This window comes from Gymnoscopelus braueri (assembly GCF_963280865.1).
Source record: "Gymnoscopelus braueri genome assembly, chromosome: 14".
Classification (NCBI taxonomy): domain Eukaryota; kingdom Metazoa; phylum Chordata; class Actinopteri; order Myctophiformes; family Myctophidae; genus Gymnoscopelus; species Gymnoscopelus braueri.
Genome location: NC_137619.1, coordinates 12,668,828 through 12,684,076, shown reverse-complemented (window position 1 = coordinate 12,684,076; position 15,249 = coordinate 12,668,828). Strand labels below are relative to the sequence as shown.

At 41.2% G+C, this 15,249-nt stretch overlaps 1 protein-coding gene across 3 annotated transcripts in view; it reads right to left on the bottom strand.

The window, feature by feature from the left end:
- The window catches only part of LOC308099802 (cGMP-dependent protein kinase 1), a gene marked incomplete at its 5' end in the record, with an annotated part of 171,419 nt that overhangs the window by 18,425 nt on the left and 137,745 nt on the right, over nt 1-15,249 (bottom strand). For 2 of the 3 annotated variants that reach the window (XM_080448600.1, XM_080448599.1), the window contains 2 exons: nt 5,071-5,145; nt 10,555-10,620. In XM_080448600.1, coding sequence (XP_080304726.1) covers nt 5,071-5,145; nt 10,555-10,620 — 141 coding nt within the window. Of the gene's footprint in view, nt 1-5,070; nt 5,146-10,554; nt 10,621-10,815; nt 11,042-11,159; nt 11,265-15,249 lie in introns of those variants that run through there. The other variant, XM_080448601.1, reaches the window with a different exon arrangement.

Sequence of the window (15,249 nt, the reverse complement as noted above, 5' to 3'; positions counted from 1 at the left end):
ATTCAGTCTGTGGGTTTTATAAATATTTAAACCAATGAAAAGTATAACAAGAGCTTGTGACTAAATGATAACTACACTTGATCCATTGGAACACAGATTCTTTATTTTATTTTATTTTCATTTCCTGAAAAGTAACCGTTTTGGAGTTTTCCACCTCGACACGACCCTGAGACACAAACAAACATGAGGAGCCTTACAGGAGGGTTTAGTGGAAAACATAAGATATACTGACAACTTCTAATTTGGAAGGAGTCAATTTGATTCGTGGCTATAGACGAATCCACAGACGCGCTGCCTGTAGCTGCCTGTAGGCGGCCATTGCTGCGGTGTCGCGTCTGTGGAGCGTTTTTCTGGTGTAATGAATACATATCATGTCTGGGTTAGAGCTGATCATGATTTCCGTATTGATTTTAGTGCGTTACCACTGGTTTGTTGGTCTATACTGGAACTGTTCGCTGTTTACTGTTCACTGCTTGCAAACGCTAAAATCTCAATACGGTCATACGGTTCAAAGACACATTCATGCAAATTGTCTGGTCTAGTTGTTCTGAGCTTATTTTTTGTGAACTTATAGGTAAGGTAAGATATAAGGTATGATATTTTTGTGTTAAATTAAGTGTTAAATAGCTCTATATTCTGATAGTACTCATTGCTATAGAGTGTTTGTTCAGTAACAGGAGTCTCTCCGTCCATCCAGCTCTTGATTAAACAGAAAATACATTTTAAGGTCGGGATAACATTTTTATCCAATCAGGAGAGATAACTCACACAGGATACAGATTAAACGAGTGCATTTGGAAGTGATGACAAAAAGAAATGAATTGAACAAATTGGAACTGGAACACTATAACTTGAAGCTGATAAATGGGTACTTTCTCCTGACTGGCTTAAGATTGACCACCCACCTGAAAATTTATTTTCTGTTTATTAAAGAGCTGGAGAGACAGAGAAACCCGGCCCTGTTACTGAACAAACACTCTATATATAGCAATGATAACTATCAGAATATAGTGCTTTAATAGTGCTTTAACCTTTTAACAAAAAATATCACTTACCCCAAAACTGGTGGCTTGAACAGTATTTACTTTATAAATAATGTGTACTTGTGTATTGCTCTTGTAGTCCTATTTAAGGTAATAAAGACCCTCATGTTTTTACCGCCACTAGGTTTTGACCTATAGTCTTGTGTTTGCATATACAGCCCCAATGGGCTTTAGCCTGTAATCCAATCTAAAACCATCTTACACACACAGACAGGCCTTTCCCTGGAGAATGAGAGCAGAGAGAGAGAGGGTTGCACACTTGTAAATCTCCAGTAGTCCACACACACACTTGACCCCAGCGTCTCTGACATGTGTTGGATGGTTGGGCAGTGTGTTCATTAGTGTGTGTGTGTGTGTGTGTGTGTGTGTGTGTGTGTGTGTGTGTGTGTGTGTGTGTGTGTGTGTGTGTGTGTGTGTGTGTTTGAGCCACCACAGCTACAGCTGATCTCCCCGCACCCACTCTCACTCACTGGTGGAATACAAGTACGTAGAATCAACGTAAAAGTAGCAATACCACAATATGAAAATACTCTGTAAAACTTTGTATTAAGGTCAGGTCTATAATGCGTTATAACCACATTTATAATGCATTTTATTACACAGCTTGATTGAATGCTTGTTTCTGATTGGCCAATCGCTGAATTCAGCGGTGTGTTTTATTTCTGAATAATGACCGATGGGCTCAGACTAATATCAGACAAATATCAGTCTAATCAAAGGCTCAGAGCACCTGCTGCGCTGCTTGAATTTTACGCTGTATCCAACATGACAGCCATGTAAACAAACACACCGTGTCATTTACAATTAAACGTTCCCCTCAAGAATGTTTCTGAAAACATTTGAAGCGGGAAATAGACGATGCAGTAACCGAAAATGTATTCTATTTGATCAACGCTTCCTTGTTTTCCGAGGCGACCGTGTCCGCCCAGCACAACACTAATGGAGTACTTTCAATACCGTAAGCTAGGAAATACTTTGTTTTGTTGTTACTTTTGGGTCAATTTATTTAAGCGGGTTCGCCAGGTAATAAGCGGGTTCGCACAACCGTGGCAGAACTATGTTCTGCTGTGCTTCGCCTCGGTGTTTAACCATCCTATCGGGTGTTATTTCTCAACAAATACCGGTGCGGCGACAATTATCCCTTACATAATACGCTTATAAGGCATTATAACACTCGTTATAAATTATTATAAGTATGTATGCATAAATTATAACAAAGACACTTTATAACTAACTAAGTTGAGGTAGTTATAATGTGCTGTTCCACTTATAATGCCTTATAAGCGCATTATAAAGCATTATAAATGCAATTATAATGCATTATAGACCCGACCTTTAAGTAGAGTGTTACTAAATACTATTTTACAGGTAAAAGGCCTGTATTCAAACATCTTGAATTGAGTAAAAAGTACTAAGGTATTGACATCAAAATATGCTTGCAGAAGTAAAAGGACTAAAATCTTTCAAATATTTTCAAACCTATTATTTATTTCAAAAATATGGATTCATTGGTTAATGTACAGTATGTTTTGTAATAATAATCTAAATGTCCAAAGTAACTAACTAGCAACTAAAGCTGTCAACATTTCCTCTGAGATGTGGTGGAGTAGAAGTGTAAAGTATTGGAAAAATGGAAATATTCGAGTTAAGTAAAACTAGTATATACTTTTGACCACTGCGCTTTCTCTCTCTCCCCTCCATCTCTCTCTCCCCCCCTCTCTCTCCCTCTCTCTCTCTCTCTCTGTGCCTGACTGGATGCCAGGTCCATGAAGCCGCCCAGCCATGCTCCCATGAGGCAGTGAGAGATCCAACACTAATCCATTTCCTCACATAACACTTCTGCCACTATACTCTTCTCTACTTCTTCCCTCTCTACCACAATGGTTCTCAAACTTTTTCATGTCAAGGACCCCCAAAAATGTATTTGGCTGTATTCTTTAATAGCCAACGTACAAGTATTAATGGTTAAAGTGGTTAAAATGATTGTGATGCTGTATTAAATACTTTTTCTGGGGACCCCCTGTTAGTACTTAAAAGTACTTAAATTGTCACTTCACTGTCATCTGGGGACCCTCCAAAATCATGTGGGGACCTCCTGGGGGTTCCGCCCCGATCAAATAAGATCGGGTGGAAACCTCATATGTCCAAAACGGTTACTTTTCAGGATTCAAAACAAGAAAAAGAAGCAAAAATTGCAGATCTACAAGCTGAAAACGCACTGTGATGCGTATATGGCGAAGTAGGGCAAAATGACATTAAAAAAAACATAAAATATGGAGATAAGAGGTTTCAGCCTGACAGACAGCATCTGTAGTAGCAGTTACGTACTACTGGACTGGTGGTCATGACCTCTTCATTTATCTGGTGGCAAGTACAGTACAGTACAGTACAGTCAAAATACACATTATTGCTATCTCATCTCCATATTTACTTTTTTTTCGTAATTACGCCCTACTCGATCATACTACAGCGTCACACATCTCACATCTAACAGCGTCACACATCTAAAATAGCAAATCTACAAGCTCGAAACGTGGCGTGAAGCGACGCATTTTGAGCTTGTAGAGCTGCTATTTTTAGCTATTTTCTAATTTGGATCCTGAACAGTAACAGTTTTGGACATATGAGGTGTCCAGTCCACCCAACAGGAACGACATGCACGGCGGGTCACCCTTGGTGGAGACACAGGGGGGAGGGGGTTCTTTTCGATTGGTTTGTGTTCTATTTTTTCGCTGAATGAGATGAGATGTATGCCCTCCAGGCAGTTTGCCTGCTTTGCCTGTAAATACATTCCACCTCTGCTCTTCGCCGCGTCCTTTACAGTACGACATGGTGGTATCACTACTTTTACTCAAATCCGACTACTTCTTCTACCACTGCCCCTAATAAGATGAAGGCTCATTTCCATGCCAAAGGTGTGAGTGACTTCTTTTGGTGCTACTGTCCTGTTTCCATAGTGACAATAAATAGAGCCTACATATTCATTTCTCTATAAATAGAAGGCAGAGGGGCTCTAACCTTTTATACTTCCTGGCCTGGCCTGGCCGCCAGCCACCTGAGTATTGTCTTGTTATGTAAGCCATTAGAGGTAGAGTCCAGCGCTCCAGTTGAGTCATACGCCGTGAAAAACACATCGGATCATGTTTGCTGTTAAGTGCTGCAACTGTTCAACACTTAGCTCCATGGTCCAGATAATGAATAATTCATGGCTCCCGAGTCAAAAAGAAAAAAAAGTTGTGCAGTCTTATGCATGGTAAATCCCAGGCTGAGGGCAATACCATATTCATAGCAGAGAGGTTTAAGATCTTTTCAATACCTCTAAAATGAAGTAAAGTAATATTTATCTGTGGAGCCGAGTCAAACTAAATTCAAACTAAATTCAACTCAATAAGTGCTTGTCAAGGTTGGGGGGGGTCCCCAGTTCAAATATGATTATTTTGGGGGTCACAGCCTGAACAGTTTGGGAACCCCTGGGTTATAACACAGTGACTAGATGTCCCAGTTTCAATCTGGGTGTCCTGAGTCCCGACACATATCTCTAAAACATACAACACTAAAATCCCGGTTTTCAATATTCATCACCAAATTGTCCCGGTTGTCACCACAATTAAAATAATAACACTTATACACCTACAAGCCACATCTACAAGCTCATAGCGCGGTGTGAGCTTGTAGATCGGCTTTTTTTACGTGATTAAAAGCAGCACTATGTAACTTTCCTCTTCTACCCCGGATTTGAACCTGGTTTCCTGCGCAAGCCCTGACATTTTTACCATTGAGCTAATAGAGCCTGCCTGCTTGCTCAGGGGATGAATTGAATCTGGACCATCAGGTCAAAATTTGTGTCAGATCCTGTGTCTAGGTGAGACATGAACTTTGCCACGATCTAAATGTCTCAGTAGAAGAACAGGGAGACAAAATACAACCACCCCAATTGTATAAGTTATATTGTATTATGCATGTATGGTCTCCCTATAGGTTATAAATATGGACAGAATGAAGACATAAGGGAGAAGAAGTAACTTACTCGGCTTTAGCATCTGCGTCTTCATGGCCCTTACTGGACACTTCTTCCAAGCCTCCAATCAGGTGCTTGAATGAGCTGTAAACATAGGAAGCACATGTTATTATTACAGCTACAATTTACATTTTGTTATATCATGAAATGAATGTATTGTGGAACCAAGCCAGTGTCATCACACAGGCTTGGGCTTTTGTACAGTATAGAGCAATCAACCACTTGAATGTACTTTGTCGTACGACAAATGGCGGGAAATAGCCAATATACAAGCTCACGACGCATCACATTCACAATGCAATGCGAATACTGTAGTGTGTGTGTGTGTGTGTGTGTATCGAGTGCCAAATTATTACAGAAAAATCTAGTATGAATAAATTCATCCAAGTTATGTACAAGACAACTAAGATAACAACGTTAACATGGGTGTATATGGAACCTGCAACAGCCGACTTTATTTACGGCTGTAATTAGTCCTATAAATAACCTTGCTAAAATAAATAGACAGGCTATTAAAATCAAAGGCAGGCACGGCGACAGCCAGGACCTTGAGGCTCGCGAGGCACACCCGACCTGAGCCAACCAGCCCATGGCACCGCGTGCCACTGCCAACCAGCGTGCCATCTGCAGGGGTGGACAAAGTACTCAACCCCACTAGTACTTGAGTCAAAAAGCATTAGATATTCCTGGTCAAATATTAACTAATAACTACAAGTGAAAGTTGCTCAGTCAAATTTGCACTTGACTTTAAGTACCGGACTACTTGCTTTTAATAAACAATAGACCTGATCACAAGGGTTTAAGGAAGTGGTTCTCAAACTGGGGGTATAGGGACCCCCAGTTTGGTACAGTATGTCCATTTAATTCCTGAAAACCCTCTCAAGGTGGGGGTCCCACAACAAAGTATTAGTCAGGGCTGCCAACATTCCTGGATCTTGCCGGAGTCTCCTGGATTGCAACCATGTCTCCTGACAATCTCCTGGATTTGGGAGAATCCAGGAGAAACTCCCCAAATTCACCAGAACACAGGAAATTACATCTACTATGTTCAAAAGTTTCTGGGGGAGGATCCCCAGACCCTCCGCTTGGGCGGTCTGGGGGTTTTATTCATTATGCTCAATGAATAATCATGATAAATAATCGTGATCTCAATATTGATCAGAAATAATGGTGATAATCATGTTGGCCATAATCGTGCAGCCCTACTGTGATATCTGGCTTAAATTGTGTTAAATTGTTTCTGGCTGCAATACAGTGAAGTGAACATAACTGTTCTAGCTCAGTGGCTGAAGACTCAAGTCTAGCTTGCAAGGTGCTGTGTTGTAGAGCATTGGTTCTCAACGTGGGGTCCGGGGACCCCCAGGGGCCCTTGGGGGAGGGGTTCCAGGGGGTCCCCAGCAAAGTAGTTAATGTAGCATCACAATCCTTTTAACCACTTTATCCATTTATATGTTGGCTATTCAAAAATGGCAGATCTACAAGCTCACAGCGGGTAAGCTTGTACATCTGCTATTTTAGATTTTTTTTAAAATATTTATATAATAAATGTTTGGAAGATTTTTTATGATTTATATTTTTACATAAATCTTTTTATTCTGAGGGTCCCAGGCACAAAACATTTTCAGATGGGGGGGTCCGCGGCCAGATATAAATCAATTTGGGGGTCCTTGGCACGAAAAAGTTTGAAAACCACTGCTTGTAGAGAGAGGGGGAGAGACCCAGCGGGTCAAAGAGTGGGACAGAGAGTGAAGAGAGTCAAAATGAAAGTCAGACGGTTGATGCAATAAGTCACCGTGACGGGCAGCAAAAGGATAAGGAAAGGATTAGTGGTGAGAGAGGGATCCCTCCTGACTCAAAGACACTACAGGCGCCCTTCAACCAGGGAGCGAGTGCAGCTTCAATCACTTCATCTAGGCTGCCAGCCTGATGATCCTTGCCTTGCGTCTTCACTTAACATCCGCAAACTCACCCCGAGGCACTTTGGATCCTTTTAACCCATTCAGACCAGGAACGCATCTGTGTAGTTTTTATTTTTATTTCTTTGGGCTATTCAAAAATAGCAGATCTACAAGCTCATAGTGCGGCACTCGGTGCCGCACTATGAGCTTGTAGATCTGCTTTTTTTTTTTTTATCGTGAACATTTTTGCAAATCTTTGAATACATATTTTTTAAAGCAAACATTTGTAGCTCAAATCTTTGCTTCTGGGGATTCTACAAATGTCTTCTAAATCCTGACAGTTTAAAAAAAGAAAAAAACGTTATGTTGCTATAATTGTGTTATGTTGCTATAATATCAGTGGTTCTCAAACCCCCACAATTATATGAATTTGTCCGCCGACCCCCATCTGAAAATATGTTGTTCAAGGGACCCCCAGAAGAAAAGATTTGAGTTTAAGATGTTCGCTATAGAAAAAAATAAATATATTCAAAGATTTGCATAAATGTTCACGTAAAAAAAAAGAATAGCAGCTCTACAAGATCGTAGCACAGCGCTCAGTGCAGCGCTATGAGCTTGTATATCTGCTTTTTTTTTAATAGCCAAAATAAATCTAAAATGACACACAGATGAGTTCCCGGATTGAATGGGTTAATGAGAGGACTGAGTTGGATTTCGGTGTTCGTCTGCAATGCACTTAAACTCCACCGACCCCAACTTTGCAACAATTTGGACCCGGCGGCAGAGTTGGTCATTCGTCCCTTAGCGAGGGAACATCTCGTTAGTATCCCTCCCCTCCACTCATACAAATGAAGATGGAACTACATTATTTATGGCTCTCGTTCAGCCACATCCAGGAAGTGACTTGACAGCCTTGACAGGAGTGAATAAGAAGAAACGCAGTTGAATATCGTTGCTGTCGGGGAGTATGATCGCCATACTCGATCATACTACAGCGACACGCGAAAGCATCAAAAGCAGCAGATCCGCAAAAGACACGTTTTGAGCGTGTGGAACTGCTACTTTTGCCATTTTTTAAATTTGAATCCTGAAAGGTAACAGTTTTGGACATATGAGGTTTCCACCCGACAGAGACGATATACATAACTGCTTGTTGCAGGCTTGTGATGAAGTAGTAATTACACAGATTTCGTGTAACATTTGCACACAATGTTCTGAACTAACTTCATACAGGATATAGCCATAATTATTTTATTATTCAAGACGGCTTACCGTTTATTTTAATGCTTTGTTGCATGATTGATTACTGTTATTTGCTTTTATTTAACACCAGTTCCTGTTCTGTAAAAGCAGGCTGCGCTGAATATTTGATCACTGCTGGCAGTGATTTCATATCGTCTGTCGGGTGGAAACCTCATATGTCCAAAACTGTTACTTTTCAGGATTCAAATAAAAAAAATGCAAAAGTGGCAGATCTACAAGCTCAAAACGCGGCGCGGTTTCGAGCTTGCAGATCTGCTACCTTTGATGCCTTTGTGTGACGCTGCAGTAGGATCAAGTAGTAAGTCAAATCCAGTCCCATATTGCGCTGATCAGAGCAATGGCCACTGAGGTATGGCCATTTGAAATGTTAGACACTGCTGTAACACTGCTGAAGTGCCCCATATGTGTTCAAATATATATTTTTTTGGTGTGACTGTTGTTATGCCAGATCACTGGACAGCATTTGTGCCATGTTTGGTGAGGATTGGAGCAACCTGTGTCCCCGGGTGTGGCTATTGTCATGTCCCCTGTACAGTGTTTGTGCCAAGTTTGGTGCGGATCGGAGCAACGGTGCGCCTCGCAAGTCCGGATGTTACGTTTTGACGTCCACCGTCGGTCTGCCCGCCCACCCTCTCAATAGGCAATTTTAATATAGGAGGATAAAGATGTAAATCAATCAAAGTCACGATTCCGTTGTAAAACATTGTACATACACGGGATGTTGTCGTTGAGTGAACGAAAATAAGCTACCCCCCCAAAAAAAAATTGGCTTTGGAACGACACACACACACACACACACACGCATGACAGACAGGCCCACGGTAAGGACCTGGGGTTCTATGGTATGAATGACTCACTGGGGCCCATCATCACTTAGCTCTCAAGGTGGCTGCCATGCTCCCACTGGAGGGGAGGGGGGAGGGGGAAGACCCCGGCTAATGTGTCACCATTCAGTCTGTTCTTTACCACACAGATTACTGGTGCAGATGGAGCCATGATGACATAATCTAATAACGATGACAAGCCGTGTGTAATGTTACACGTTGCGTTCTGCGGCTCAAGCTTACTGATAACGATCTATAATAAAACCGGTGTTTACCAAACATGGGGACGCGACCCTTTTCGGGTCATGTACCCCGCTTTTATGGGTTGTGTTGTGAGTAAATATCCAGTTTGGTTTCTTTTCCTTTTCTTTTCTTTTCCATTTCCTACCCAAAAAACTAAAACTTTAAACGGGGCACTCATGCGAACTTTAGAAACCAACCTTAACCATTCAGGATGGAATATAAAAAATCTGACTGATCCGTCTTAATCACCTGACTATAGAGATAATGTGTACCGATTCTGTGTGATGTTTGGACGAAATATAAAAAGAAATGTGATTAGCATAAATCGTCCTCTTGGTGGCGCTATAAAAGGCAGATGTGAAACATTTGGGAGAGAGGTTTTTCCACTATGTGTCTAACGTTTAAGTAAGTTATAGGTAAAAGCATGAATCGGGCTGTTATAGCGCCACCATTAGACTATTATTTAAAAAAATGTAGGGTGGCATTTCTTCCTTGGCCTAGTGGGAATGTGCGTCCAAAGTTTCACGGCAATCAGATGCTGTTCATGATTTGAGGCATTTTGATTTGAGGCATTTTGGGTCTCAAGCTGTAAAACGCCTGATCTATCCTATAAGTCTATAAGACAAAATGATCAAGGAGATGAAAGGAGTATGGTAAAAGTATAGGCCTAAGATAGGAAGATCCCAATGCAACTAAAACGGGTTCACAAATAACAACCAATTAAACACTGGTGAAACTGAGCTGATGATTGAGGTTAATGTGACAAATGTGATTAGTTTCACATTTTTAAGAAAAAGCATTCTCCTAAAATCTAAATGTTCCCAATATAAGGTGATTTGAGCTAATGACTAGGGCAGTGGTTCTCAAACTTTTTCATGTCAAGGACGCCCAAAATGATACGTATTTTCTAAATGATTCTAGATTTTCCAATACATTCAAGATTTTAAAAATGTTTAAAAAAAAATAACAGATGTACAAGCTTGCAGTGAGCTTGTACGTCTGCTATTTATTTGTTTACATTTTTTAAATCTACCAACATATAAATGGATAAAGTGGTTAAAATGATTGTGATACTGTATTAACACATTTTGCTGGGGACCCCCTGGAACCCCCCAAGGACCCCTGGGGGCCCCTGGACCCCAATTTGAATACCACTGCACTAGGGAACAAATCACACTTACCTTCAGCGTTCAGCTCGCCAGAGCTAAACGTGTTTTAAGATTTTAAATTCATATATTCCACTTTGTGATCGTGATGATACTCACTCTCTGTCAATGACCAGACAGGTGACCGTCTCTGCGGCGATGACATTGGCGGTCCTGATATCCTCTCTGGAAAAGACAAGACGAAACGAGAACGTGTTACCATCGATTAAACCATCTTTACATCAGAGAGAGAGAGAGAGAGAGGGATGCTGAGCCTTTGTGATGTAACCACTGAAAAATCAATCTCAATAATATCACATCTAATGCAATTTATGCAATCCGTGGCATAAAAATACAAGAAAATGTAATTCTTAACATTACTCTTTATTATTAATGACATCAAGTTCATCTTCAGAGGAGTCACCAAAATCGCAAGAATCCTCAGAGTCTGTGTCCCAAGAGTCCATGTTTTAAAAAGTAAACTCTGCCCAGAGCCTCTCTTTAAACAGTCTGTCGTTCCAACTTCTGTTACTGTTATTAAGATTAAGACTCAAGGTGGTGAGGTTCCATATCTACAGCCGGGACAAGTTCTTCTTTTAATCCCCATCTTTGCAAAACAAAACAAAACAAAAAGTACAGTATATGTACACAGTATATATACACAATGGAGGTTTAACTTAAAGCTGTTAAAACGTGCAGACTTCATTGAAGCAGCATAAACCGACCGTATCGTTGCTGCACACCCTCGCCTGACCTGTCCTGCAGCACCAAGGAACACATGGCGACCTATTTCACATGAGCCGAGGTGACAATCCCAGCTTATGTGGCATCTAACCTCCCTCTGTGCTTTCCCACTTCCAAACAAACACACTGACCCCTCTCACTCTCTCTCTCTCTCTCTCCCTCTCTCTGGCCCACTGAAAAAGGTCACAGCTGTTAGCCGGACAAGAGGGTTTAAGAGGAAAGGACAGAGGACAGCAAAACGTTGCTGTCGGGCAGAAACCGCCTATCTCCGGCATCTAACTTTTTGTGTTTTTTTCCCCCGTAAATTAACGCCCTACTTGATCATACTACTGCGTCACACAAAAGTATCAAAACTTGAATCCTGAAAAGTAACAGTTTTGGACATGTGAGGTTTCCAACCCGACAGAGACGAGAAGAGAGGAAACTAGAATGAAAGAGGAGAACAAGAGAGGAAAAAGGAGAAGTAGTTCTCGACCTTAAATGTTATACTTTTATAACTGATGCAACTAGTGAGATTAATATCTGCTGTGAATAAGTGTCCAAAAAAAAGGGGGGGACGGGTAAATATAATGAAAACTATAGTTCATGGAAACCGCAGAAGTGGAAATAGAGGCACCATAAATAAAGATGCGCCCACACTTTAAACTCACTCTGAGGAAGGCTGATTGCCAAAAACGCATTGGCTGGAGGAATACAAGAAATGTGCATTGTGCACTTGAGCCTAACGTCTTGCATCTGTATTTATGGAGTGTCGCTGTTTACACTTCGATAGTTTTCTTTAAAGTATCATTTAGATTGTAGCTTAGAAAACCCATGGCCAAGGAGGCAACCAGAGGAAGAGCACCTGCTTCAAGTCCAAATGAAAACTATAGTAGCCTTTATATGTATATTCATTTTTTATCATATATAATTTATAATAACATATCATATCAACCGAACCACAACTATTCTAAATCTCTGGCTAAAGATAAAGGAGGTATTAACTGTCCCCCTAGCCCCCTACTTGAGTGATATATTAGTAGTTCATGGTATCATAAACACTGGCTGAGGGTCAGCTGAATGCGTGCCCAACAATCCATCATATCACGGCGCTATGTGTAAACATCTAGCGCTGCGTGCCTGCACGTGTTAATACGTTCAGAAGGCGTATAAAGCCCTTGACATAAATACGTGTGTGCAATGCAGGTGTTCAATCCCCCAGGTGTTTCATCCCACAGACACACTGCATAGGCGTTAAAACGGTTTGAGCGTATGATTAATTATTACATATTTCAAAAGGATTCAAAGGATTGCATATTGGAGCGCTAATAGGTTCTGAGGATATTCCCCGAGTTGGCAGTTATTTAATCAAACCGTTGTATTGTGTTTCCCCCAAAGGGCAGATATCTCGTTTACAAAAATTCAAAGGGGAAAAAAAAAAAGATTAGACAGCTTACAGAGAGATAAAAAAAAAAAAAAGCACGCACACATACGCACTCAAGGGAACACAGACACACACACCCCCACACACCCACACCCACACACACACACACGTTTGTTTGTATTACTATATACTTGTGAGGAAATTTTAGGATGCTGATATTATGAATGCTATTTTATTTTTATTGTAACCCTAACGCCGAAAATGTTTTCGGTGCGTGACACTGGTGCACAACTAAGCCTAACTACAGCCTAACCCCCTAAACCTCACCTCAAAATACCTAACCCTAACAACTAAACAAACTAAGTAGTCCAAGTACACACACACACACACACTTCCACCTCTTGAGTTACTTGACTTGTTATGCCTTACAAAAAAGGGAGGCAGCGTTTAACGTCACTTACTAACCATGGAGATCCAAATAAACACACAACACAACACACGCAGCGGGCAATGTGCGCGTCACACTGAAATAACAGGTACTGTATGTCTGTATGCTGGCATGGACCCTCCTTAAGGGATCTCAAGGGTTTCATGTTAGGCTGTCAGGACTGGGACACCTGTTTGCTACGGATGAGGAATAGTGCTACATGTTGTTAATGTAAACCGCTGATCTGTCAACGTGACTCATGAAGTCACCACTTAAGACACCGCTGTGACACCACAGACGGCAAAGACACCCCCCCCCCCCCCGATACAGTACACAGATATACGCACTCACGCGCAAAACTTTGTATTCCTATACTTATGAAGACAGGAACATCAGCACTTTTTAACCCTGATCCTAAAGCCGGAAATAGGCCATTTGCAAGCTGACGACGCATTGCAGCACGACACATGATGAGCTTAGTAAATATAATTGAGTACAATTAAGTATAAATCAGTCATAACTCCAACCCCAACCCATACTCCTAAACTCTAAATTGCAACCCTAATCTGAATCTTCTCCTCAATGGAAGCCTAACTCCCCAAAACATGTTTAACCATAAAACAACACTTTCCAAGGAAATGGTCCTCATTGCAAGCGTGCACACACACGCAAACACACACGCACACACACACACACACAGAGGAGCAGCTGCATGCTGTGCGTGAGCGGTCCTTGGTTACACTGGAGGGAGGGAGGGAGTCAGGTGGTGTTAATTTCCAGTAGATGTTTCATAGGAAGCTGGTAATTGGACAGTGATCTGATGTCCCAGTAAGGGTGGGGGGGGGGGGGGGGGTTATGAAAATAACAGGGAGACTTGTCTCTTGGAGACTGAGACTGAGGACTGAGGGTTGGGGTGGCAACAGAGGCTAGGGCAGTGGTTCTCAAATATTTTCATGTCTAGGACATTATTATTATTTTGTAACCCTTTTACTGTACACGCCAATTTAGTCGTTATGCTGATTGATTCCTCCCCACATGCAGTGTGTTGTCACTGCTGTTGTATCCTACCAACTAATTTTTTTTTAAAGTTTAATATGCAACACAAGTTTGTACAATACACTATACCGTTTCTGTCGGGCAAATCTCCATATTCTAACTTTGTGTGTGTTTTTACATAAATTAGCGCCCTACTTGATCATACACAATATTTTCGAATTTTTCGAATAGTCTCTGGAGAAGCGTGTCTGCTAAATGGCCTAAATTGTCAATTAAAAAAACAATGATATGCTGTTTACTGTTTTCATATTTGTTTTATGGTTTTGTTTTCTCCTGACATAGAACATTATGTCTCTGTATCAGTTTCTTGTTCAGTGTTACATTAAAACATCACAACCACACCGTTTGGGACAGTGATGACATGATGGAGGGATGTGGCTCATGGCAAAAAGGTATATAGCTCTCAGGTTCATGAAATCATTATATCATTGATTTATGAAACAAACATAGAAAGTTTTTTTTTGGTGTGTTTTTGGTCTCCCCTACCTCTCTTCTATCCCAAAAAATACACAAGTTTGAGCACTCAGGCTTTTATAGCATATCTGGGGTTTTATGTAAATTGGTCTCAAAACAGGCCAACTGATTTGCCCCCGCCTGTGACGTCACATGCGATACCTACAAAGCACCTACAAAGCAAAAAAACGTTTTCCACACAGAACCAGGAGATAACATGCATACAAACGGGCTCAATAGCACCACGTGCCAAATCAGGACAATGTGGTATTGCAGGTGAAAGTGCTTTATAAGCCAGAGAGAAGTTAGTTGGAATGAGTATATCTGAGGCTTGATTTAGGCTCAAACCTTTTGAAAAACGTTTGAGGGACATAAACAATATGATATTAATTATATGCATGGTGTAGTCCCTTTAAATATGGAGATACATGGCTCGCTGCCCGACAGCGACAATATCATACCACATCATCTATGTCGGGTGGAAACCTCATAAGGTCTAAACAGTTTCGAGCTTGCAGGTCTGCTACTTTCGATACATTTATGTGACACTGTAGTATGATAAAAAAACACATCAAATTAGAATGTGGAGATGAGAGGTTTTCTGCCCGACAACAACGATATCATACACAGTATATCAACCCATCAACAACTATCCAAATCTCTGTGCAAAGCCGGGATGGATGGTGGTTTTGTTAGGGATAAAGGGGGTATTAACTGCCCCTCGGCACCCTGCAGCCTCTGGGCAACATGCAGCAACAGGCTCTGCATGCAG